Source organism: Apteryx rowi, unplaced genomic scaffold, assembly GCF_003343035.1.
Source record: "Apteryx rowi isolate R43461 unplaced genomic scaffold, aptRow1 scaffold_813, whole genome shotgun sequence".
NCBI lineage: Eukaryota > Metazoa > Chordata > Aves > Apterygiformes > Apterygidae > Apteryx > Apteryx rowi.
This window is the reverse complement of record NW_020451109.1, coordinates 191,522-216,670: the sequence shown is the minus strand read 5'-3', so window position 1 is coordinate 216,670 and position 25,149 is coordinate 191,522. Positions and strand designations below refer to the sequence as shown.

The 25,149-nt window shown below is 36.2% G+C and overlaps 1 protein-coding gene across 3 annotated transcripts in view; it reads left to right on the top strand.

Moving 5' to 3' along the window:
• The window catches only part of ANKRD28 (ankyrin repeat domain 28), an 88,499-nt gene that overhangs the window by 20,788 nt on the left and 42,562 nt on the right, over positions 1–25,149 (top strand). For 2 of the 3 annotated variants that reach the window (XM_026089440.1, XM_026089441.1), the window contains 5 exons: positions 3,446–3,524; positions 14,602–14,672; positions 17,294–17,494; positions 18,299–18,386; positions 23,676–23,818. In XM_026089440.1, the coding sequence (XP_025945225.1) occupies positions 3,446–3,524; positions 14,602–14,672; positions 17,294–17,494; positions 18,299–18,386; positions 23,676–23,818 (582 nt within the window). Of the gene's footprint in view, positions 1–3,445; positions 3,525–11,777; positions 11,971–14,601; positions 14,673–17,293; positions 17,495–18,298; positions 18,387–23,675; positions 23,819–25,149 lie in introns of those variants that run through there. The other variant, XM_026089442.1, reaches the window with a different exon arrangement.

Sequence of the window (25,149 nt, the reverse complement as noted above, 5' to 3'; positions counted from 1 at the left end):
GGAAAATGAAGATAGCAAAACACTTACTTTTCTTTATTCTGCCTTTTAAAGACTGTCGTAATAATACTGCAGTATTTGGAATTAAATAGTACAAAAAATGTTAGATTTTTATATTTTGTGTAACAGGAACTTAAAAAAATTTACAAAACCCCTTAAATGACACTAAAAGAAGCATTACACAATATAAGCTTATCAAATTAAAGAAACATCACTAGGCCCAGTTGGGGACAGTGTTTATATTAGTATGATATCTCAATACTGCAAGGCCTTCTATTTGTAAAGTTGCTTATTAAAACTGAAAGCTTGATTAGTGTATTGCATGTTGATCAAATGATTACTCTTTTTTAATAGAAAGTAGTTGAGATCAGTATAGTAGTATTTTAGAAGCACTTAAAATGCAGAATTCTCTTAATTTTTTACATGGATTTCATGTTAAAACTCATTGATAAAATGGAAGACTTCAAACAGAATAAAACAGATTTTCTTTTAATGGAAGGCAAGGCTTATGCATACTGCTGAACGCTTGCTCAATGCAGAATTTCTGATTTTCTAATACGTTCTGAAAATAAAGTTTGGACTAAAACAAAAACTTTCTCGCAGACATGTTAGTTTAAAAAAAAAAAAAGTTTGGAAGCATCAAAAAGTGACAGCTATGAAACTGAAGAAACACCAGCGCCTCTGCCAAAGCACCCTTCTCATGCCAAGTATTTGCTGCCCTGGTGGAGACCGTGGGCTGGTTTGGGGCCTGCAGGAATAAGCCAGCGCTGGAGCTCCCCCGGGAGATGAGAAGCCGTGAGCGTCCCGGCAGAGCTGCCCTGATGCTGCAGCACAGGGAGGGCTCTCCCAGCCTTCTGCACCCCTACTGCTGCCGGGAGCCGGGAAACCCCGAGTTTCCAGCCTGTGCTCCCTGCTGCAGGGCTGGCAGTTCGSTTTCGAGTATTTTTGAACTGTCAGCCTTAGAGCAGCAAACCTGACGTTTTTGCATGACTGGAAAGACGTAGCTTGGGAATACAGAGGCTCTCAAGTGAAAACACTTGCCTGTGTTTGAGCTGTTTTCATTTTTGTACGTTGGCAGTTTCAGGATGCTCAACAGTTTCCATTAGTTGAATTTGGAGTTTTGGGGGGAAATGGCTTGGATTTATCATAAATTTGGACCACTGATGTTTCAGGAAAAAATATTTGGGGTTCAGTGATTAGCTCTTTTAACCAAACAACTCCCTTTCCTCCCCCATTTTATTGGAAGATCTGTGATGAGTTACAGAACTAGCGTGACTTTTGTCACTGATGTGTTAAGAAAAACACCAAATGTGATGAAAATTTTGATAATACTTTGCCCTTCAAGTGGGGAGTGTGTTTTTTGCTCATGTTCTTGAAAGAACACTATCTCTGCAGCATAATTTATGCGGGACCCATCTTGCGTTCTCTAATTCTACAGTGAAGTTGCAGAGAATGTCACGATACTCATTTTCTCAGTGGAAAGGTCCGTGTTTCTCAACCTGTAGGTTATAGGCCCTTTGGCGTTATTGAAAAGGCTTAAATGAGGTTGCAGATTATTAGATAGCTGCAGTAGTTTAGCTCCTCTGGATCAGAGGAATGAAAACTACCTTTAAGTGCTGGCCACTGTTCATTTCCTTCAGCCTGAGGAATACGCTTAGAGCCTTGCTTTTTCCCTTGTGCTGCCTGTCAGTGTCTCCATTTTTATTTTTCCCCCATTTAGATTGTAAGCTTCGGAGCGCCAGGTGGCTGTCTTGTTTTGTCATAAGCTTTTAAAACTCAAATGACACAGGTTCTGACGAGTAATTTGTACTGCGAGGCACTTATAGGGTGTTAAAATAAGTAGTATTGATTCTTTATTCAGGGTACATCGCTGTCAGGTTTGTACTGCTCAATCTTTGATCACCTGTGAGTAATTGAAAAAATAAAGTTTGGAAACACTGATAATGTGGTGAATGTATAACTTGGACTTTTGGGGGGCAGGGATTATACAGTGAGTAAGGGGGTTTCTTTTTGCGGGGCAGGGTGGCTTTGCGTTTTTCTTTTTCTTTTTTCTTTCCTCCCCCCCCGCCCCCTCCCCCAATGGTCCAAGTTCTGAAAATGTCTCATTATATGTTTTATAAATGACTCCTTGAGTCTAACTCTGCCTTTGCTCTCAGATCTCTTCTGCTGTGAACTTGTAATTTTTTCCTGGTGTGCTGCAAGCTCTTTTGAAAGCTCCAGAACCTGAAGGTTTCTCTTTTGGAGGCACAAAATCAGAATTGCTTTTCAATATGCTTCAGTCTGATGGGAGCGYATATCTGAACTACTTTTGAAATTCAGAAAAACATCTGTGTAGTAGTGTTTTAATGGGGGCTTCCCTGAGTAAGGTTATTTTGGCAAGGGAGACTCTTCATGGTAGAATGTCAACTAAAATGTGTGTTAATTTTATCGCAGTTGTGACAACAGTGAAATTAATAGAAATGTCTTGTCACATGAAATTCCTTTGTGCTTATCTCCCTTCCCCCTTATGTTTGAAACTTTACTGAAAAGATTTAGCAATCTAAAAAAGGCTTAGGGCAGAACCCGGATGTTTCCTGATGGTCAGTTTTTCAAACTTTTCTGCAGCCTGCTCCTAAGAGCAAATTGGCTGATTTCTGTTGTTCATTTATTTCTTTTATTATTCACTATGATGTGAAAGTTGCGCTGCCTTATTTTTCTGTTTAAGCAGTAAACTGGTCCACAGAAGTTGCCACTGATCCTTAAAGTTTTGTGAAATATTTTGTTCCGGTCTTTCAAAAATGAATGTTATCTTCATCAATATATATCTTGTGTATGTCTAAGTTCATTTGTACCTTCAAAATCATATTAGATCAGCCTGAACTAATTGAAAGTGCTGGTTCTTACTTGCATCCCGTAGAGTGTTTTCTGCAAAATAAATTACATCTCTATGTTCTCTTTGCTCATCTACGGTAACGAAAGCAGTTGAAATTTGATTTTAATATTTTTACCTCTACTTCCTCCAGCTTCTTTTTAATTTTCTATTTTAAAATTTACTGTGGAAAATAACTCATAACTTTCTAAAGAAAATGCATATTGCACCAGTTGCTGCTTGATGCATCTTTTTTACTGTGTAGGATAGCATCAGTTCATGCCTTTGCAGACAAGTGAACGGTATTCCTAACTGGTGGGCTAATCTGGAGATGCGATGAGCATCTGGCAGTATTTGTACGTCAGGAAAATGTGCTAGTTGACGTTAGAGGTGTAACTGTTGCTTAGGGAGAAGTTCACTTGTCTTGATAAATGTGGCTAATGTCTTTAGAGTAAGTATGTTTTCTAAAATATAAAATGTACATTATTTGGAAGATACATTTTTATGCAGCTTTTTATGCAGTTTTTTCATAACTCATGCAGAATGCTGAAACATACTTTTTATTTAAAATAAAACCTTTTTTCCCCCCTCTTACCACAGGATAATGAGAAAAGGACCCCTTTACATGCTGCTGCCTATCTGGGAGATGCAGAAATTATTGAACTACTTATTTTATCTGGTATGTTCTGTTCCTATTAATGGGAGAAAAAAAGCACCTCTATGCACATCCAAAGAAATATTTATGTACATCTTACTTTGTATAGTTTTTATTGAGTTATTTAATGTCCTCGGAATTGAAGTAAAGATGTTTATACTGAAAATCTGGTTTGCAGACTTATCGGTGTTTTAATAATGTGTGGTTTTCCTCTAAAATATTTTTCACAGAAAGCTTTCTCAATTAAAGCTATTTTTATATGTAGCTTGATCAGCTTTAGGCAGTTTAAAATTGCAGTTTAAAGGCATGATAGTGTATATGTTATAGGTAGACCTTACTAACATTGCTTTGGTACTGTTCTGAACTGGCTTTCAGAAAAATGATTAGTGAAGATAGAAAGTGGTATTCAAAGTTGATTGTATTTTTCTCAGTATCTTTTTCAGTTGGCTTAAATGCACAGAACATAATTGGGATCTGCTGAAAAATTTAAAATCACTTCTTCCCTCCCCCCCCCCCCATTTATTTGTACCAAGACCAAGTACAAGTCCTGTAAAGCAGTTCATTTCAGTGTTTAAAACAAACAAAAAGCCCACCCACCTGCAACCAAAATCTGAAATCACAACTTCAGGGCTCAGATATTGAATAGATTTTCTTTGGCTTTGAACAAACCTACCCCTCAGGTAGCTCAAAGCTTAATTCATGATAGGGAACTGCTTTGAGGTTAAATAGCGGGACTAGACCTTGTAAACGTCCAGTAGAACTTCTTTAATCTTCCTTCTGCTTAATGGCATACATTACCCATGCAAAGATGGCTATTTTTCCCCCTCATTTCTATCTTTAATAACAAATTTTGCTTTAATGAAATATCACTGTTAAGATTGTAAGAGGCGCTTCCAAACTTTAACTGAAATGAAATTGCAAGACAGATTTCATTATAATGCTGTGATTTAATTTGTTTATAACTTAGCAAAATATGTTTTCATTTGAAATATTCCATGTTGAAAAATTTTTTAGGCCCTATAAGAAAAATTTCTTCAGAAGAGTGCAGCTATGTTCCTGACAAGGTGGGTCAGGAAAAGCATGCTATTTTTCCTTATCAAGAGAAAAAACAAAGTTTTGACTCTTGAGAAGCTATAATGACCCCTTTTGTCTGAAAAGGATTTTCAGATTTGGAAGGGATATTTCTTTTTGGGGGGGTTTTCACAGTGATAAAAATTTAGTGATTTGATAATCTTTGCAAAGTTGTAGTCATATGCTTCTGGGACTGCAGTTCCTGACTGCTTGGGGTGAACTGAGTCCAATTACCAGAACTGTGGTTGAGTCTTTTTCTCGCTCAGGCACAGGACTTAGGAGAGTTATCCTTTTTGARGTATCAATGAAAGAAGATCCTGATTGGGGGACGGTAGGGGAAAAAGGTTAGTCTTGCTATTTAGGCACACAGCCTGGGGACAAGAGTGTTTAAAAAAAATAAATAAATTGGAGAACAAAGGAGGGAGGCAAAGAACTGAGACGTCAGGACTGTACGAATAGTCCCAAGTTGAACAGTTGCGTGGAGGAGAGGATGTGGGGTGCTGCTGTGTCTGGAGATTGTTCAGGAAGCCTGGGAGGCATTGATATGTCACACAGTGAAACTTAGTAAAATAAAATCAAGATTTACCTATACAAAACAACATTTTAAACAATCACAAAATCAAAAGCTTTGAAAGCTATGTGTAGGAATGTATGGGCAATATCAGTCTAACTTCACTGTACTCTTGCGTTATGCTGTGGGTTTCACTTACATGTCCGTGTCTTTCTGTAGAAGCATTGCTTCATGAGTTGCACACGGAGGGACTGCTTGGGATGAATCAGGGTGGTACAGTGAAGGAGGCACAGATGCCAGTTGTTGATGCATTTGTAAATGAATGAAGGCAGGCATTGATTGCAGGATGAGAAAGGGATATCTGTATGTTAAAGCTGTTCAGTTTGAAAGGTTGTGTTGCACTCAGGCATTGATCTCTATATACTGGCTTGCAATCTATGATTTTATGCAAGCAGCTTAAGCCGGACTTTTTAAAAGCGGTCACCAATTCAGTCTTCATTTATAAATCCTGGATTTGAGATCTTGTAGTTTGTGAAGTGTGATCACTCACAGCTGTATCTGAAGTTCTGTGCCAGCTATTTCTCTGAGAAATCAGGTGTCTAGCTGTCTCAAAACAAAAATCTTGGGTTGTACATTTTAACTTCAATTTCTTAATTGACACAGATGTAACTGAGGTTAAGTTTATCATCATCTCCATTTCATAAAGATGTGGAACATTCATCTATTGTGATTCATCTGGAGATCAAATCTCTCCTTTGAGACAGAGATATATAATGTTATATTTTGTCATAATACATGAGCATAAAAGAACAAATGAAGAACATCTGTTACCACAGCAAGGTTTGAACAAAGTTTGCCATGTTGCAAGATCTCATTTTGAACAATGAGATGATGGTTTGTTAAATTAATAATACCTCCTTTATGCAGTAAATTTGCATGTAAAAATTGTCTGGCATATAATTGACCTATTGTAATGTATTTACACAAGGAATTGAATTAAGGTAGTACAGACCACTTGCATTGGGTTCCTTTCAGAAATGTATTTTGGATCATAAATTACTAGTACAATAACTTTATAGCACCTTACGATAGTTAAGAGACCCACATTGCATGTTCTGAAGATATAACTGTTTCAACCTACTTGCACACTTCTGTAGAAGAAGCTTTTTCAGTCTTACAAGCGTATTTATTTAGTTTTTAAATATTTGAGTGAGTTATTCACCCACCAAACTTCATGGTTGCTCTGTGATCTCTCATTGTGTTTTTTCACCTGGGCAAGGGGCTTGAAGATGTCGGTTTGGATGCAGGCTGCAAACGGGGAAGCAAATTGCTTCAGCAACTCTAGTTTGGGGCTCAACATCTACATTGCTTGAGGGGCTTTTTTGGTTTGGGTTTGGTTTGGTTTTGGGTTTGGTTTTTTTGTTAATCTAAAACTTTTTACTAGTTTACTTATCAACTTCTCTCCTGAGGATTTGAACGTTTTGCTAGCAAATTCTTATACCCCTATAGTCTGTGGAAGTGTGAATACTCAAGCATCCCTCCCCTTTAGATTGTAGCTAGATAAGCAAATTGAATCCTAAATTTGTTAGGTAAGGAGACTTACAGTAAATAAATAAGAGTTGTAAAGCTGGTTGTTTCTAGTCTACAGAGTGATGGGAAAAAATTACATTTTAGTCACTTCCGAATCATAATTGTAGAAGTATTTTCTTTTTCATGTTACTCTTTATAGAGTCATTGCATCTATCAAAATTGCATGTTTACAATGTATGTACAACTGATGCATAAATACAAAACCTGATGCATAAATACATGATTGCATAATTGCACTGAATTTAGTTATGTAAATGCTTAATGACAAACTACTGAGTAGTATAAAGTAACCTGACTTAAACTCTTAGTTAACTGAGTGTTAACTAAGTTAGCATTCAGTTATCTGAAAGTTAAATTAATCCAACTCTTTGTCCTTTCAAAGAAGTCCTGGTAAGGAAAGTATGAAATTCTTCTTTCAGTTAAGTCCCTCAAATGAACTGTTGTAGAGAGTCTTGTAGCTTTTTAAAGACCATTGTTCCAGTTTGTCCTTGAGTACTGGAATTTCGAATCCTTACTTGTGGTTTTACTTTTCTGTATTTGATACAGTGAGTTATATTTTATGCAATTAATGTTACATGATATGAGTAGTATCCTACATTTTCTTCTTAATGCCATCAGAGTCTATTCTGCAGGCAACTGACATGTGAGGAACAGGACAGATTAGTGTGATCCCAGATTATATTCTGCTGACTAGTAACTTTTTTCATGTGTTTTCTTTAAAATATCATACAGACTATATCATTAGTACCTTGACTGAACTCAACACACTTCATGAAAATAAGCATGTGAATAACCTGCTGTTTTCTTTTCAATAGATTTAGTTACCATAATGCATTGACAGGTAAATACCAACAACATGTTTTCATTTGTTTAACCCCAGATATCTTTTATATGTTATGTTAATTTGTATTTTGAATCAGATGAGATCCATGCAGTCAAAACTGATTTTCACTGCATGGAGTTCAGCATACATGAGTGTGTGGTCAAACGCAACGCAGTTAAGGTTTGGCAGCCTAGGAGTGTTTACTGTGCTTTCCTCTAGGTCAGCTGGAAAATGCAACAATCATGTAGATGCTGGAAAGCTATCATTACAATAACAACAAGATAGATTTTGGAGGATATTAAAAACCCTGCATCATCATCCTACTCAAATAAACTTTTATTCTTTCTTTTAATTTTGAAGCCATGCAAGCACTGGAAGTCCCTGCAATAACAGTCATGCAGTTCAGCTGTTAAAAGGCTTTCACTGTAAAAATATAGGAGGAATTGCTGGGCTAGAAAATGTACCGAAATGCAAGGGGGTTTCACAGGGGATCCTTTTACACAGATTCTATCTTACAAGCCACTTGCTCTGCTGTTAGCAATAATGTTAGCTGCCTGCCATCTTCTGTTTGCACCTGTCTTAACTTCCCTCTGGCAGCAGGAACAGTCAGTTGCTGGGAAGAAAGTAGTTAACACACTCTTTAACCTTTTTTTTTTTGAGAAAGAGAGAAGGAGGAAAAACAAGACTGACTTATGAAAATGTAGACAAGTTCATTAGCTCAACATTCTGATAAACTCCCGTTATTCTCTGAAATACGGAGTTCTGGGAGGGAGTGGATCTAGTRGACATGGCAAAAACTGTTCAGTTCTGACAGGAAATTGACTTTTTATTTTTACCTGGCAGTGAAGTATTAGAGGATAGACTTGCCTTAGTTGTGTGGGGTTCCCCTGCCCACCCCCCCCTTTTATAGTAAGCATATATCTGAGTTTTCTTTAATTAAAAAAAAAATTGTACTGACAGGACAACATTGTATTTACTCTATCTCACAGAAGCAACATTATGATTGATCAAAAGATGCCCCAGTCTTCTCCCTCTGATTGTTTTGCCATTCTGTAGATCCTCTACTACAACTTTAGTTTCTAAACACTGGGAAGCTTCCCCTTAATAAAGTCATATTCATTATTATTGCAGCAATAACTTTCCAAGTTTCCAGTTTTTCAAGGGGAAGTTAAGCTCAGTTTCTATTGCCAATTGCTCCAATTCATACTTGATCTTTTTACTTTACAAACTTTTTCTGTATCTCCTCTTGAATTTTTACTTATTTTTCTATCTAAGAAAGAGTTTTTTTCTTCTCTATTCATTCCACTGCATAGTCTGAGAATTTCTGCCTGCCACCTTAAGTATTTACAGGGCCTTCCTCTCTGGGTAAAAATCGATCATTTTAAAGGGGAAAAATTTCCTAAGCTAAAACTAGCCCTTAGGAAAATCATTAAATAGAATCCAATTACAGTATGAACTGTTGGTTTTCCTAAACGATTTATACTGAGGTTCTTCCTAATTTCTGCAAAGATCATTCCTGAAAGTATTTTAACATACTGATCATTAATAGGCAAAGTTTAGATTTCATTTTAAAAAGCTAACAACAACAAAAACCTCATTTACGTTTTTTACTCTTAAGTAAACAAACTTTCAGGCTTTCAAATACTGAATATAAGTGTCTGTATTGTATGACTGAAACCACCTTTGCTTTATTTGCTTATACTGCAATATTGTACAATCCCTAGCACATCTTGTGCAATAATAAAGGAAAATTCTGTCCCTGACAACCTAAAAACGCAGACTACAAACAGAGCAGTGKCAAGCAATTCAACACTTCAAATTAGTACTGTGAGTAAAGATGGAAATGTCTCATTGGTTCCATTGTATTTCTTGTCTAAATCTGTTTCCAGCTAGTGATGTATAAATCATGTGAGGGTTAAATAAATTAATCTTCTAAGGGAGTGTACAAGTTAGAAGGATTCTGGTGTAGACTATCTCAGGAAGAGAGGATCATAGCAAAAAGATGACAAAAAGATGATGTGATGAATTACAGCTACATACAGCTTTGTGACACTTGAGGGATGAAGAAAGAGGTGCGTGGCTGTTTCTTGCAGCATTTCCTGCTCAGGCCCTCATTGCATCTCTTGAAGGGCAGAAGGGACGAGATGCTAGCCCTTACTCAAATGTAAGGGTAATGAGATTGGGAAAGTAGCAACTGGATTGCAGAAGCATTTGTCCAGGTGTTGGAGGCTGATGGCATTTAAATGTGCAACTGCCAGATATGGACTGATCTAATTAAAGATTCCAGGATCATACTATAAATCAGTGCATGTAGCCAGTTGGAGAATGTGTCTCAGGGAAAATAAATTTTCTAAAAAGCAAGCACAGCTGGGTTTCAGTAGCCGCTGTGCTAGACTTATTAAATAGAACGTTTCTTCTAACTGTTAATTTTATATATGCAACTTTGTAAAATGTGATTTAAGATTGAAGGAGGTGAGGAAGGAAGAAAATTTGTAACACTTCCCATTTTGCAGAGGAAAACATTCTGGTTTCAGGTTTGCCTAGATGGGCAAACTTACTAGGTTGTGCTAGCAGAGCTGGTGATGAAGAAAGACCTTGGTTAATATTTCAGTTGAAGAGTGCACCAAGATAGAAAAGTAGTTTGGCTAATGCTTGTAACATGCCATTTTGGGAAGTATCATCTACATAATTAATTTTTATGTTCAAGCAAAGATGATGGTTATTTGTGTCTAGTATTGGAGGTAGTCTTCTACAAGCTCTGCAGGATTAGAAGAATACAAGAAATTTCACCCTAAGTAAATGTAAAATATTTGAGCAGTTTAAACAAATGTATCAACTGTTAAGGAAGGACGATAATAGGTCCTCGGAAGAGGTTAAAATAGCATTAACAGGTTTAAATGCTGAAGGAAGATCCTGCCTAGTCAATGACATTAAAAGTCATGCTTCTCTGAAGTTTTAAGGCCAAGTCTACTGAGAACTGGAAGACCAGTCTTTTCTTAACATAATTTGAATTATGCTGCCCCTCGCTATGAAAGAGTAAAGTGCTGCACAGCTTGTGTTTGAACGCGTTCAGAAGGTGAGAACCGCTGTGGTTAACACTGCGGCAGGTACAGCTTCACAGGGATCATCTTGCATCAGTGGTGTTATCTATGCATGCATGTATTCAAATCATCTCTAAGCAAATTGCAGAATGCAAAAGATATTCAGCAAAGGTGTAATATATTTTCTAAAATCTCTTTTCAAAGATCTGGGATAGAGCTTTATGCTGTCAAGGTTGTAAAATTCAGCAGTGTTGCAGGATATCAGTGTGCTAGGTTTGAGGGAGCTTCATGTCTCATGGGGAGCATCTAAAGGGGGAGGGAGGGACTGGAACATTTTCCCAAGATCATGTGCTAAGGAGTAAAGAACAGCCCAGTGGGGGGCAATGTCCTCAGATACAAGACTGGAGAAGCTGTTCTGTGAAATTTAAATTGTTCCTGGCAGCATGTCTGTTTGGAGAAATTTAAGGGCGAAAGTATCTTTCATGTTTGTTTCAGATATTCTTTTGTTTAATGTATCTAGAGCTGCAGATCTGATCCGCACAGCCTTCCTACATTAATAGTGCCTAAGTAATTTTTTCATAGTTGGTTTGTTCCAATTACCACTTTAAAATTGTGCGCTTTGATCTAACAACTTTGGAACTCATCTAAGAGTTGTTTGCTGCCAGTGTGAAAAAGCAAACTTGGTAATTTTTTCTTATGTAGGTCAGTCTGAGATTTAGATCTCTTGTTAAAAATCAGCTTTTTTTCCCCCTTTTTTCCAGAGAATTTATGAGTGTTTTGTGTATTTGAAAAGAAGGTATTTTAGAGTCTAGATATTAGATTTCTTTGGTACATATGGGCTGTCCTGCACCTAGGATTTCTTATTTCTTTGTTGGGTGGAAGATCACTTGTGGAGGTGGAGTGTGGGGATATTTTGTTTATTTTTTGGGGGGGGTGTTTTGTTGGGGGTTTTTTGTTCATTTTTTTCAGCATCAGAACTTTTTGAGAGGGCCATGTTACTTTAAGTATTGCTTCAGATTTCTTTAGGAGATTCTGGTAAGAAATAAACCCATAATTATCCAAAGAAACAAGACACTTTCAGATATTATTTTCCTTTAGTCCTAGCAAATTTGCTTAACTTACCACTGGAGAACCTCTTTTACAGTATCTTTTTGTATTTATTTGTAGTCTCTTCTGATGCGATTTTAGAGTTTGTGTTGCAGAAGAAGTTCCAGAAAGTGAAGTGAATGACTTAGCTGAACCCATAAACACAGCTTGATCTCTGAGCATGTTCTCCCTGGGACTTTGGTAACTGCCCCTTTCTTGGAATGGAAAAGTGCCTTTCTCCCACTTGCTGGGTGTGCTGGTACTCCTGCCTCAGCCTTGGTCACCAGGTGCATCTGACTTGACCTCAAGTGTTGCATATGTGTTTTCTTAAGGAGAATCACAATGATGGTTAGTGACCAAGTAACTCTTTTAAATCGGAATAGTACTTTGCTTTAAAATGCTGTAAAGAAATTTGTATCCTAAAACTAATAGAATATGTGTGTCTAGCTCTTCCCTTAGACTTTTTCTTGTCTGCATCCAGAAGGCATTAAATCTCCTCCTAGGAGCCTCTCTGAGAAACTGAACTTTGTCAAGTGCCTGCTACTTCTCTTCTACATATTCTAGTGTTATGATTTCTGTTATTCTCTGCTGGTATTATTTATTTTTTAATCAGATTTCACTTTGTGTGTTTGAGTCAACTGAAGAGCATGAGACGTATCTTGCTGATATTTTATTGCATTTCTTACCTTTTTGCATATTGGAATAATTTTTATTTATTTTTCTAATATAAGTTTAATCTGTTTTTTTCTTATTTTCCTGTGAGCTTTTTACTTCACACTTCTTTTTATTCACCGTGACGTCTTTTGCTCTATTTTTTGTTCATTCCAGAGCTAAGTGTGTTGAAGTCTTAGAGTCCCCTCTGTTCTTCTTTGTTATCCAGATGATACTAGAAAGTTGGTCATATGCTTCTGGAGCTAAAAGCAAGCTTGTTCTTTGTTTCTTGTTTACAAATGCTCACTTCTTTTCTTGCTGATATCCTAGTTATGTGGATTATCTCACCAAGTCTGTCAACTAAATCATATTCTTGATTTTTATTGACCTAATATGCTTTGGTTTCCAGAAAGCTTGTGTTATGCAAGTATCCCTAGATGTTCAATTGTTCCCAGCACAGGCCCTTCCCTACTATAGAAATCTTGATCTTATTTAGAGCTTTATATGCTTCTACAGTCCAAATGATGTATGGTAAATAAGCCAGAGACAGCTCCCTGTCAAGGCAGTGATACTGCCTGATCAGTTTATTTGCATTTTGGGGGTTAGTTCTAAGGACTGCTAATGGCAATAAATCACTTTTTTTTAGTTTGGTTAGGGCTTCTTCCTTTTTTCTTATTTAATTTTCCTTTTTTTCTGGGTGCCTGCTGTTTTGTTCATTTACTGTACTATCTTTTCTAATTTGCAAATGTGGCATACCACTTATGGACTGCTACCAAAGGGATATGAGAGAGGCTTTGGATAATAGCACCTTTCTATTGCTAGAAGTAGAAATTGATTAGACTCTGACGGTCCTCGTTTCTTGGTTGTTGGCTGTAGATGCAAAGTCTAGTTGACCATCATTTGGCTCTTGCTTTTGTCCGCTAAAAACAAGGCATGGTTAAAAATAATGTGGAAGACAACAAAAATAACTACAGATGTGTATGTCTGATGCATCATATATGCTTATATTTTTAATTACTGATTACACTCAGGTTATTGCCTGTTGGGAAAGATCACCAAAAATTGCAAGACAATTCTAGTGACATTTAGAAACTCTTTTCGCTTGAGCTCTGTCTAAGGAAGACTGCAGCACATGTGTGTGTGTTCTGTAGCTGCGCAGGATTTCTTGTTGGAACTTTCCAATAAATATTGGTTTTCAGTTAAATGAAAATTTTYACTAATAAGCAAAGGAGGGAGTTTACTGTGATTGGAATATAATCAGGGCAAGGTTACTGTTGAGAGGTGGTATCCTTTATTAGACTTCCATAACACCTAAAACAGAGGTTATAGAAAATATTCAAATGGAAGCTATGTAACATAACATTTTGTCTAATAAGCAATCACATCTCTAAATTCTGTCTTGTGGAAGAAAAACATTAGATTTCAAATAAAAATGGATAAATTTTCAATTTAAGATGTATAAAAACCTAAAAGGTTATTTTTATATATTATATACTTTTTAATATAATTGTGTATATTCTCTCTTTCTCTCTTTGTGTGTGTGTATACATAAACATAGTATATTAAAAATTCATGAAGCTTTTTCTCGTTTGTTGAAGTTCACTGGGAGATGGGAGGTAGTTCAGTTGCTTTCTTTGGAAAAAACATCCCCAAATTCTTCTTTCCTTTTATTATTAAGAAAAAAAAATTAAACCCAGGCTTGTGTCTCTTACAAATGTTTGTGTAGCTTCCTTCCTTGCGAAGGAGGGCTGTTTCTCAGGTGTCCTTTTAGTAGCAGGGAGGCGCAGTTGCTGCAGTTGAGCTGTTGAAGGGGGGGATGGGAGGTGCTGATGTGGACTAAGAGACATGGTGGACTAGGGGAACTCTGTTCCCAAATTCCCTCGGTAGAAGAAAAAGCAGCTCCCTATATATATTTAGGCAGCAAAGTGACCCATCACAAGGAAACTGGAGGCCTGGGGAATAAATGTAGTCTCTTTCTCTGTTTTAATGGAAAATCCCAGCTATAACAGGAAAGTTGGAGAAGTTTTTGTTGCTGAATGGAGGCAAGGAGTTGTTTGTTCTTATCCAGCAGTTCTTTTATGTGCACTTGGAAATGCAGATTACCTAGTGTAAAAAGATGAGTACACTTTGGAAGAGTATTACAGCTGCAATGATAAGAGTTTTCTTAGAGGGTGGATTTYGGTTAGAAAAGAATCCATTGCCATTTTTGGCATTATGCTGTATTAATAAGCCTAGAATAATTTTCTAATACTTCTGTCCCTGTACTTCAGAATATTTAGKTTTTTTTCTGTGAATATATTGTCAATTTCTCTTTATTTTTTGTTACAGGAGCTAGAGTTAATGCCAAAGACAGCAAATGGTTGACTCCTTTACACAGAGCTGTGGCATCTTGTAGCGAGGTATGTCTTTTGGGTTTGGGTTTTTTTTTTCCTGACAGTTTCATGTTAAAATAAGACATATCAAATTACCTTCCATTCTTTGTTCAGTTTTTGCAAAGTGAAACTACTCCAAATGTTTGGGATTGCAGCACACTTGCAACAGTTTGTTTAACTAAATACAAATGTCTAATTATATAAGTATAGAACATATTGAGGGTATATATCATATGTCTGAGTAGGAAGAAATGGGGAAAATGCTAAACTTGCAGTTCTCTGCTTTGCTGTCTGCTCAAATGACATTTCCCTAACAGTGAAGCTCCTACATTCAGTATTYTGAGGTCTGTTATACTTTTCTGAAGGTAATCGGAATAGTTCAGCATGGAGAAACTAGAGATGCAGCAGGGTTTAACATGGCTTTTGCAGCATAGTCTTTGAATTTTTTCACTTTTTATAGGCTTGTCCCTTCAAGCATTGAAGAAATAAACAATCCTATAAGGGTCATAAGCATCTTTATTAAAGAGCACTGTAAAGATCCTAATTTGCACTTCCTAGTAATGAAAATTTTAAAAGTTATAAATGAAATATGTAAAATAATGTTTTTGAAGATTACCAATAATGTAATTATAAGAATGTAGTAATAACAGATGAGTTTGTCATAGCTCCTGTATCACTGATGTCTTAATCAGAATTCTAAATGCCTAGAGAAGTTCAAAACAAACACAGAAATGCTGAGCTCGTTATGTGGAAGAGTTTATGCAAACAGTGTGACTCAAAAATAAGGGTTTTTTAGAGATTCTGTGTAAGTTTGTGTGGGGGAGATGAAATTGAATAGTGTGGTTTTGGCAAGCATTGAGCTTCAAGCATTCAATCCACAAACTCTTTCTAAACAACCTCGTTTTAGTTTTTTCCTTTGAATTCTCTGGGCACATTGTATTATTTTGCCAGTAGCATTAGTAGCGAGTGATGTGGAGATCGTGTTATTCAAAAAGGTGTTTGAGAACAAATCTCCAAGGTTGCTTTATTCCCAAATACCATTTGTTCTTTTTGAGGTATTTCAGGCTGCTCCCGTGGGAGCTGACTGAAGCACCAAACTCTGTTCTCCTGAGCCCTGGGACAGTGCAAGTTCCTTGAAACAGTAGGGCTTGCAGAGAAGAGGGCTGCAGGCAAAATGCACTTCAGTGATAACAACTTCAAGAAATGTATCCATGGCTGTGTGTGTGTGGTGGTGKTGTTTTTTTTTTTAATGTGGAATATTCTAAACAAAATGCAAACAAAACATGCAAAACAATCAAGATATTGTCCTAAAAGCAATGATAAGAGCTTGCCAGAATTTTCTATTTCTAAACATGGTAAGTCATTGGAGGCCATACAGGGAGATAGAGAGATGGTTGGTGTGAGTAGGTACTGTTTTGCTGGTGACAGACATGCACTGGTTTAGGCTTTAGATGAAAAAGCTATAACAAAAAGACTCTTGATAATGGTTTCAGTATAACATATCTGGACTTACCCTTGAAGCAAGGACAATCACAATCAGACAAGGACATTGGATGATGCAAATAATTGGAATTATGGATTTTGCTCTCCTTTGTTCTTTGTATTTGTGTGCCTGGTGTATGTTGCAAAAACAAAATAAAAATCCTAAGCAGATTCACTTTTTTTTTTTTTAAATTCATTTAGTGCATATACATAGAAGAATATAAGATAAATTATTTTTTATAGTAATACTACAGTGTTTCCTTCTACAAATGAAATAAYAGCTCTTCTGAAGCTTTCTTGTTCTAATGGTGGTTTTCCTAATGTTTGGTTCAAAAAAAGCCAAAATTTCAAAATATTGATTAGACTTTAAAGTATTAAATCTACTTAGGTTTCTCAGAGAATAGAAACTTTCATTTCTCATTTAAATCACAAGTTAATGAGGAAGCATTTTCATTTTTATGTTTTTCCTTTTTTTGTTTTTTAAAGAAGAAATTTATCAGTATTTTTATTATAGTTTCTTGCAATAAATGTAATTCAGTGTTATTTAACATTCTGCTTGTGACTGAGAGTAATGCCTAGCTCTTGTACCACAGTGCAATTTGAGATTTCCAGTAACTACTTGTGTGTTAAAAGTGCCAACAATTTATTTTTGTGCTCAGTTTTTGAGCTGGAAGTCGYGCAGTAGCACTTTATGCTACTGTGGCTCTATAAATTTACATTTAATAAGTTATCCATGCCTTTTTGCCATTTCTAGGCTTTGACAGTGTTTAAAAAAAAAAAAAAAAGGTGCCTGACAAATTGATGAAAATGTCCTGTAAGTTGAAAGTGCCTCACTAATCCATAGCAATGGAGGAAATCCCAAGGAGCTTCATGGAGCTTTGTGAATGAGGTGTAATGACAAAACAACTTGCYGGTCTGTTCAAGGAACTTGAAACAAGACCTGGAAGTGGTTGGTTCATTTGAATCCTGCAGGGAGTGTATTGCTTATGTCCTTGAGAACATCCCCAAGTCTGGGTTTATCATAAACTACAAATCTTAAAACATGAGAATATGGTTTAAAAAAGTAAAAATTAGTTAAATTCTGATATACTGTACATGGATTTAAGGCATACATAGCATTTCAAATCTTTACTGAAGTAGCTTGTTCTTTTTGTAAATGTTTTCAGGATGCTGTTCAGGTGTTGTTAAAGCATTCAGCGGATGTCAATGCTCGTGATAAAAACTGGCAGACACCCCTACATATAGCAGCTGCAAATAAAGCTGTGAAATGTGCTGAAGCTTTGGTGCCTCTCCTAAGTAATGTAAATGTGTCTGATCGAGCAGGTAGAACTGCATTACATCATGCAGCCTTCAGTGGACATGTTGAGGTATGTGTTATTTTCCTTAGCTTGTTTCCTAGTCATCTTTCTGTCCACCACATTTCTAATGTTTGGTTTCTCAGTTGAAAATCATGTTGGCGTCCCTCCCACCCACCAAAGAAAACAAACCAAACCTCTATTTCATGTTTGAATTTTTCTTTTGTATGCATCTGTGTATAGTTTGATAGCAGAAAATACACAATACGGCATTTAGTTGGAAGGTTATTACAGTGTTCATCTTTTGTGACAGACATATTTGCCTGAGTTAGCTGGAGTTCAGACTAGTAAGAGATAAATTTAAAACCGATTAAGCAGGGTATTTTTCTATTCAGTAGTTAGCGAGCTTATGGAATTTGTGTTGCCATTGAAAGTGGAGGAAATGCRTATAATAAGCTATAATTCACTAGTTATCAAACTCCTGAAAAGTAAACCCTGAGAAGTTCCCATTCTCATTGTAATTGTTTATATATATATAATTGGAGACAAATTGGCAGTTGGCTTGCTTTTCCTGATTGCCTTTAGTGCATCCCTTAGTAAAAGCCTGATCATCTTAAATATTCCACAGCTTTGCCATATTTTAACTTAGAAATGTTTTTGTTAGCTTGGAGTTTTGTATTTATTAGTCACTTCATTATTGCTACCAGTGTGGACAGCTAATTTATTTAAACATACAGAATATTCAAAACCAGAGTAAATATAAGTGTTTTCAAAGGGTTTAAATATATTTGTTTTCTCCTGTGTGATTTTCTTTGTGTAACTTTAAACTGTTTTTCATTATGAATAGAGGATTGTTTTTCTTTCCTTTTAACTCAGATGGTCAGCTTATTGTTGTCTAGAGGGGCCAATATTAATGCATTTGACAAGAAAGACAGACGAGCTATACATTGGGCAGCCTATATGGGTATGTACATATTTGCAGTTGATTATTATTGTGGTAGTGGAAAAAAAATCACCTAATTATTATTGGTTTTATGCCTTTCTAAGAAAAAAATTTACATTATAAGTATTGAGGTTATCTGTGTATCTGCCAGAAAACCATTAGTGGTGTACTTCAGATTGCCTTGTTAATGTGTTTTTGTGGTGGGAAAATCAGTGTGTTAATTTGCTTGAAAAAGAAAAGTCAAAGAATTTTATTCTTTAAAAAGAAAAAACATGTTCCTAGCTCAGCAGAAGTCTAATTGTAGCTGAAAACTTTTGCAGTAAAGCTAAATGACTCCTGGGAGAGCTGAGTGAAGAGAAAGCAGCCAATTAATACAAGGGGCACCTCAATTAAGAGGATGGTTATGCCAGCCTGGGGGACTGTATTTTAACAAAAAGATGTATAAATTCTAAAACTTCAAATTCTTGCCTTGCCATTTGTATTCAGGAGCTAATAGTTGTTTTTCACACGGTATTGATCGATGCACTGGCAATACTGTCAGAATAATGTACGTACTTAGATGCCTTTTATGTCAAACGTTCATTATATTAAGTAGTAGGAATTGTTTTCCTCAGCATAGCTGTACCAAAAAATAACCTTTGTATCCCAAGCCTCACTGAAAATAGAAACAGAGCACTGCAAGGTGAATCACAGAAAATGTGGATTAAGAGTTCTAGTTGGGCACTGACAAAGACTTCCTTGCTTTGGCTAATAATCCATTTTGTTTCTAAGTAATTCACATGCAGCTGCTGATTACATTTATCACTGCAGAATGTGTTGTACCTGTTCAGAAGTCAAACTTTTCATAATGCCTTTTTTAACTCTGGCATCTGTGTGCTTACAAGATATTCTATATTATCATAAAATACTGTTAATTCCTAGAACATGGCACAGTTGCCTCTGTTTTTAAAAATCCTTCCTCCTCTGGTCTGGGTGTAAAGAATTAGTGGTGGTGGCCTGAATTCTAAACAACAGCAGGGTATGTACCTTCAGAAAATGTCTAAAAATGCACTTCAACATGTGCAATAGGTATTATAAATCAGCAGTGAGCAACTAAGTTTCGATACCAATTTTGGAAAAAAGCCAGTTGAGACGATTCCATTGTCTAGATTATTATTCAGAACTGTAGCTTCCTGCTTCATGGTTTTATCCAGCCAAAGAGAGAAGAATAAAAATTGTAACATCAGCATTGTAAGAGTCTGCATGCCTGGGAATTTCTTCTAAGACAAAACGTGGAACAAGGACCTGACTGTGATTTGTTGTTCCTGCTGTGTTTTGAGGATCTACGTTTACTTTGCTTATGACATCCTAAATGTAAAACTCTCTGGAAAGTACATAGCTATAGGCTTAAGATACCATCTTATGGAACGGCGTTTAGGAAAAGAATGTGGTCCTATTCTTCACAGCAACTTCTTGTACAGATGGTCTAAAGAAGTGAACGTTTTGTTGAAGTTGTCATTAACAGAGAAATACTTTTTGGAAGTGAAAGCCTTTAGTTGTGACTTAAAAGGGGAACACCCGGAATTTCTGAAACATTAACTTAATGCATGAGGCAAATAATTTCCATACTGAAACTTCCCTGAGTAGAGCAAACTAATTTTACTCTATCTGGTATCAAACCAAAAGATTAATAACCTATAAACTAAGGGAGTACTTGAATTCCTTACATGGACCTTAAGCATAGAAAAGCAATTTCTGTACTAACTTTAAAGATACTATTCTTAAATTATGATTACTTCAAGCAGAGGTTGGAAAAGAAGAAAAATGTATCCTTACTCATTTTTATCACTAGGTTCTGAATGTTTTTTTCCCCCCAGAAAGGAAGAAATGAAACTGTCTGTGTATCCTTGGTTTTAACCAGCTAAGTCTAGGATAACTTTGCCATTGAGGTCTGATCTTAGACAAAAAGTTCCTCAATGTGCAGTTTTGTAATAATGGTCATTATTATAAGTTAGACAGTTGCTTATAAATAGGCATAACGCTTTGCAATGTGTCTGTGTGGTGTTTTTTTTTTTTCTTAAAAATAGATTTAAGGGTTGCTAGTTAAACAAATTTCTAACGTGATTCAAAAAGTGGTGGTATTGAGTCTTGTAACTGCAATGTTTCCCGATCTTGCCATGAAACAGCATATGGAAGCAATAATTTAAAAGGGGAAATATGATTTTAATCTTACCTACTGAGCAATACTTAAATGAAAGAGCAGCAGCAAGTGTATATTAACTTCTCTTATTTAAATACTGTTTCAGCAAAATCCTTACCCTAAATTTCAGTGGACTGCTAATGAGTTGTTCATTGTATGAAATATGCTTTGGTCTGAGGCCTGAAAATTCTGGCCTTTACAAATGCAAAAACATGTATTTGCAAAATTAGACTTGTTTGTCTTAATGGTTGTAAAAGTGATCTGCTCACAAATCTGGATTCACACAAAAGTAGAATTACTGTTGTCTTTGTGGAAGTCTGTGTTTCAGACTGCATTAGTCTTATGTCCATGAAAATACAGGTCTGAAATCATCCAATAGCAATATAAAATAAGGCAATGGAATCAATCTCTGAAATGCCAAAAAGAACAGGCCTCTGTTGGGCTTCCTTCAGAAGAAAAGACTTGAATAAGCCAGTGACTTGTGAACTGATTGTTGCGGCATTAATATTCAAATTTATTGTTTGAAGCTCTATAATATTGCACTTCAAATACTGATACCAAGTGAACTGAGAAGCTGATGAACAGCCTTTGTTCAACATGCTTTGCAATAGTTTRGATTAGTATTTTGTGATCTACTTCCATATGTGAAGCGATTCCAGTGACAGGCCATCCAACCACCTCACTTAAGGTGATTGTTTGCAAAATTTTGTTGAATGCAACGCAATGCACGAGATGGCAGAGATCTGACAAGTGTCAGCAAGGGGGCAGATAAGTTTTCTGACTTGTGCTCACCCAGATGGCAAAGCAAATGTCTTCTGTTTTTTGGTTAAGCTACATTGTATCTTTCGGTTTTAGGATGTGCTATTTCGTAGGCTATTAACAGGAAACTCTCTAAATGAACAGGCTTTGGGTGGGAAAACATAATTTGTCTGATGTCAATTATCTTAAATATACTTGCAGACAATAGAGTGCAAGAAAACTTTTAAAATGCTTGAAATAAGGGAGAAAAATTTGTGGCATATTCTCTCACAATTTAAAGCCATTTTACACTGCTCTAGTTCTTTGAAGACAACTTTAAAGCATTTCCACTGTATAAAATTGACCATAGGAGGAGAAAGAAAAAAATGTTATGCTATTAGTCACTCTGCTATAAATAGCTTTCTAGGATTATATCCATTGTTTCCCTTCCTTCCTGCTTTTCACCCAGCTCCATTGCTGTCTGGCCGTAATGCTGCAACTAAAATGGACTTTTATTCCTGGGTTTGTTAGTGTAGCCCTCAGTTCTGTTTCAGAGTGTCTCCCAAGTGCTCACTGTCTGAAGTATCTTGCTCTTCTGTTTGAGTGTCTTCCACTGATTGCTGCTTGCGTTTTAAATGCAGGTCAGGGAGTTTTGTTTTTTTCTTCACTTCTAAAGTTTTTTGCAACTCTTCTGTTAAATATCTCTTTTCCTTTTACTGCTTTCAATATCTTCTGCACTTTTACCTCTCATTTAGGGCTTGTTTTTGTTCTTTTCCCCATTATGTTTGGGTCACAAGATGAATAATCTTGTTTAAACTTCTCTTCCTTTTTCTCTCCTACAATAATAAAGTAATTCAGAAGTGAAATATTGCAGCACTTCACACTGCGCAGGTCAACTCTGTATGTTCTTGATCTATATAGCTGTGTGAAGGGGCATTATGTGTTTTGGGGGGCATGCAGCATACAACATATGTCATGTTGTCTGAATGGTTATTAAAACAGCTTTGTGTGTATTGCTTTGTGTTGAGTGCATAGTCCCTATTCAAGCTTTTGCCCATTTTAGTCATAGAAGAAGCAAAGTCTTACACTTTTATAAAGCTCTTAACTAAAATATATCAAATCCAGCCTTCAGTTTATGTTTGACTGGATAAGCATAAGTGTTCAGTGTGCTTCCACCACTTTGTTAACTAGGAGAGAGTGTCACCTGAAAGGTAAAACAAAAAATCCCACATCTCTCTGTATGTAAAGCATAAAATCTGTCATGGTCTAATTAAGTTCAGTGTGTTTCTTTATTCTGTTGTTCTGTCTTTGGTCACGATTATCTGTGTGCCATAAGCTCTGTGTTTTCAGTGATTGATTTGGAAGTTAAATTGAAAACTGAGAAAGAATGGAAAATTTGCCTAAACTTTCCTTAATTTTCCTTTAAAAAAAAAAAAAAATCCTCATAGAGCACACTGTTACAATTGCCTGAAAGCTAGTGCTGGCTGTGCAGGGATGGTCAGAGGGAAAGCTGGGTTGTGCCTTGCAAGAGCAGTGCAGTGTTAGGTGCCCAAAGGAGTCCCAAAGCTGGGTGGGAGACTGACTGTCCCTCTGTCACAGATGGATTCTCTGCCCTCCCCTCCTTTTTCCCTCCTCTCTTCTGCATCTTCCTCTAACTCAGCCCCTCTGCCCCCACTTTGGATATTTTTGACTSTTATGCTCCCAGTGACTTTGGAGAATAGTTAACACTTTCAAAAGGCTAAGATTCCTGAAAGGCCTAAATCAGTCTTGAAAATAGAGCTTTGGTTCCTATATGGTTGAGATAAACATTTCAAAAGTTTTGCAAGTAAAGGAAATAGGTCATTGGGGGGGGGGTATGTTTTTATTTAGAAACATAATATTTTCTTGTTTTCACACTGCATTGTGAAATTTCTTCAAAGTTTATGCTGAAGGTCTTAAAAATAAATAAATAAATAAAATAAAAAACTTGATGAGTGTTTTCAAAATTGAGATGAAGAGGGAAGCCTGAGAGTCAAATTCTTTCTCAAACTGTTAACAGAAAATTGCAGTAAACATTTAGTAGTTGCAAAGCTATGTCACCTCACCAGTTCTCAAATCTACAAAATCCTTCAGTGTGAGAAAAGTGTAGTTTTTTTTGTTTTTTTTTAATGTACTAAATTATTTTTGCAAAATAAAGACTATGGTTATTTGGGTTGTTTTTCTGTGTGGTAATACCCTCTTCTGGAGACTTAGTTCATGTAAAAAAAATAGGAAACACAAATACAATTCTTATTTTCCCTATTGGGTTCAAATGAATAATGTCTGTTATGTTTTAATAATTGTACAATTCTTAAGTTTGTAAATTTGTCCAGTTAATCTAAAATGCAGCTTCGTGTCTGTCTTTATTGTTTTAGGTCACATTGAAGTTGTGAAACTGCTTGTGGCCCATGGAGCTGAAGTAACATGCAAAGACAAGAAATCATATACACCCTTGCATGCTGCAGCATCTAGTGGGATGATCAGTGTAGTCAAGTATCTTCTAGATCTTGGAGTTGATGTAAGGAAGAATGAAACCAAGCAATATTTTTTTTTGTTTTTTGAAATGCCATTATTAGTATTGTAGCACAGTGGGGATTTGTTTTTGTTTTTTGGGGGGGAGGGTTGTTTTTTTTTTTAATAATGGCATAGTGAAAATATTTCTGAGGATCTTCATTCGTATCCTTATTTTGGGTTATAAAACTTCATTCTCCAAAGTAACTTGAGCTTTACATATTTTTATTTGGAAATGAATTTGTATTTAGTAGTTTCTTTGTTCATTTGTGATGATTTCACTCATAATGCATTGGACTAGAACTCAGGAAATAGGAATTCCGTTCTCAGCTTTGCCATACACATCCTTTTTGACCTGCAGGAAACTAAACTCTTTTGCCTCAGTTCTTTGTAAAATATAGATGTTACTGACTTTTCTATACCATGTGAGTTTTGGAAAATACTACAGCTTGTGGGAAATTTTAATACTATAGTAAGGAAAGCCATATTAATATTGAGATGCAAAATAAATTACAAGTCTATACAGTACTTAAAGTATGCTAACAGCAAACTTTGAAACTGTGCAAGAAATATATCTTGTGCATCACATTTGAGTCTTCCACAATCTGAGTAATGCTGCTGAAGCTGTACCTGGAGAAGTATGCTTCATGGCTGGGTATCAGAATTCAGTATCATGTTGTGTGCAACATTTTTTCCCAAAATAAGGAAATATATACTTCAGAGTCTTGTCTGGTTTAGAGACCAAGTCTGGTGTTTTCCAACCTGGATACCTAAACAGTGGCACCTATGTTATAATTCATTAGTTAAGTGGGTGGGTTACACTTTAGAAGCAGTTTATATCCAGAATTTCTGTTAAATTCAGAAGAACCTACAGGTCCTCAATATCRTTGAAAAGTCAGACTGCATTTTTTTATGTGCTACATCTAGACTAGGAGTTCTAGATTTAAATGCCTAAAGCTTATTTTTGGAGACCTAGCTCTTTGACATTTGTTTTTAATGGAAACATGTAAATGCTGTTGAGAAACGAGTGTGCTTAAGTTGTTTGGCTGTAGTGTCTGTACAGATTGCCACTGTTGACTCTTTTTTAACACGTGTGTTCTGTGAAGTTGCACACTGCGTACAGGAAAGTGCTGTGGAGACAACTGGAGTGGGATGGGTCAGCTGTAAAGCATTCATACCCTTTCCCATACATATCTCATATATTAGATGAAGCTAGCTGGCTAATCTTTGTGGGATCTCTGTAATCACTGGAGAGTCTTCTCCAGCAGGCTTTTCCGCATGGGAGTTCATCTGCTTTATCCTTTGGAGAAAGGAATCCAGAATTCCTGATGTATGTTT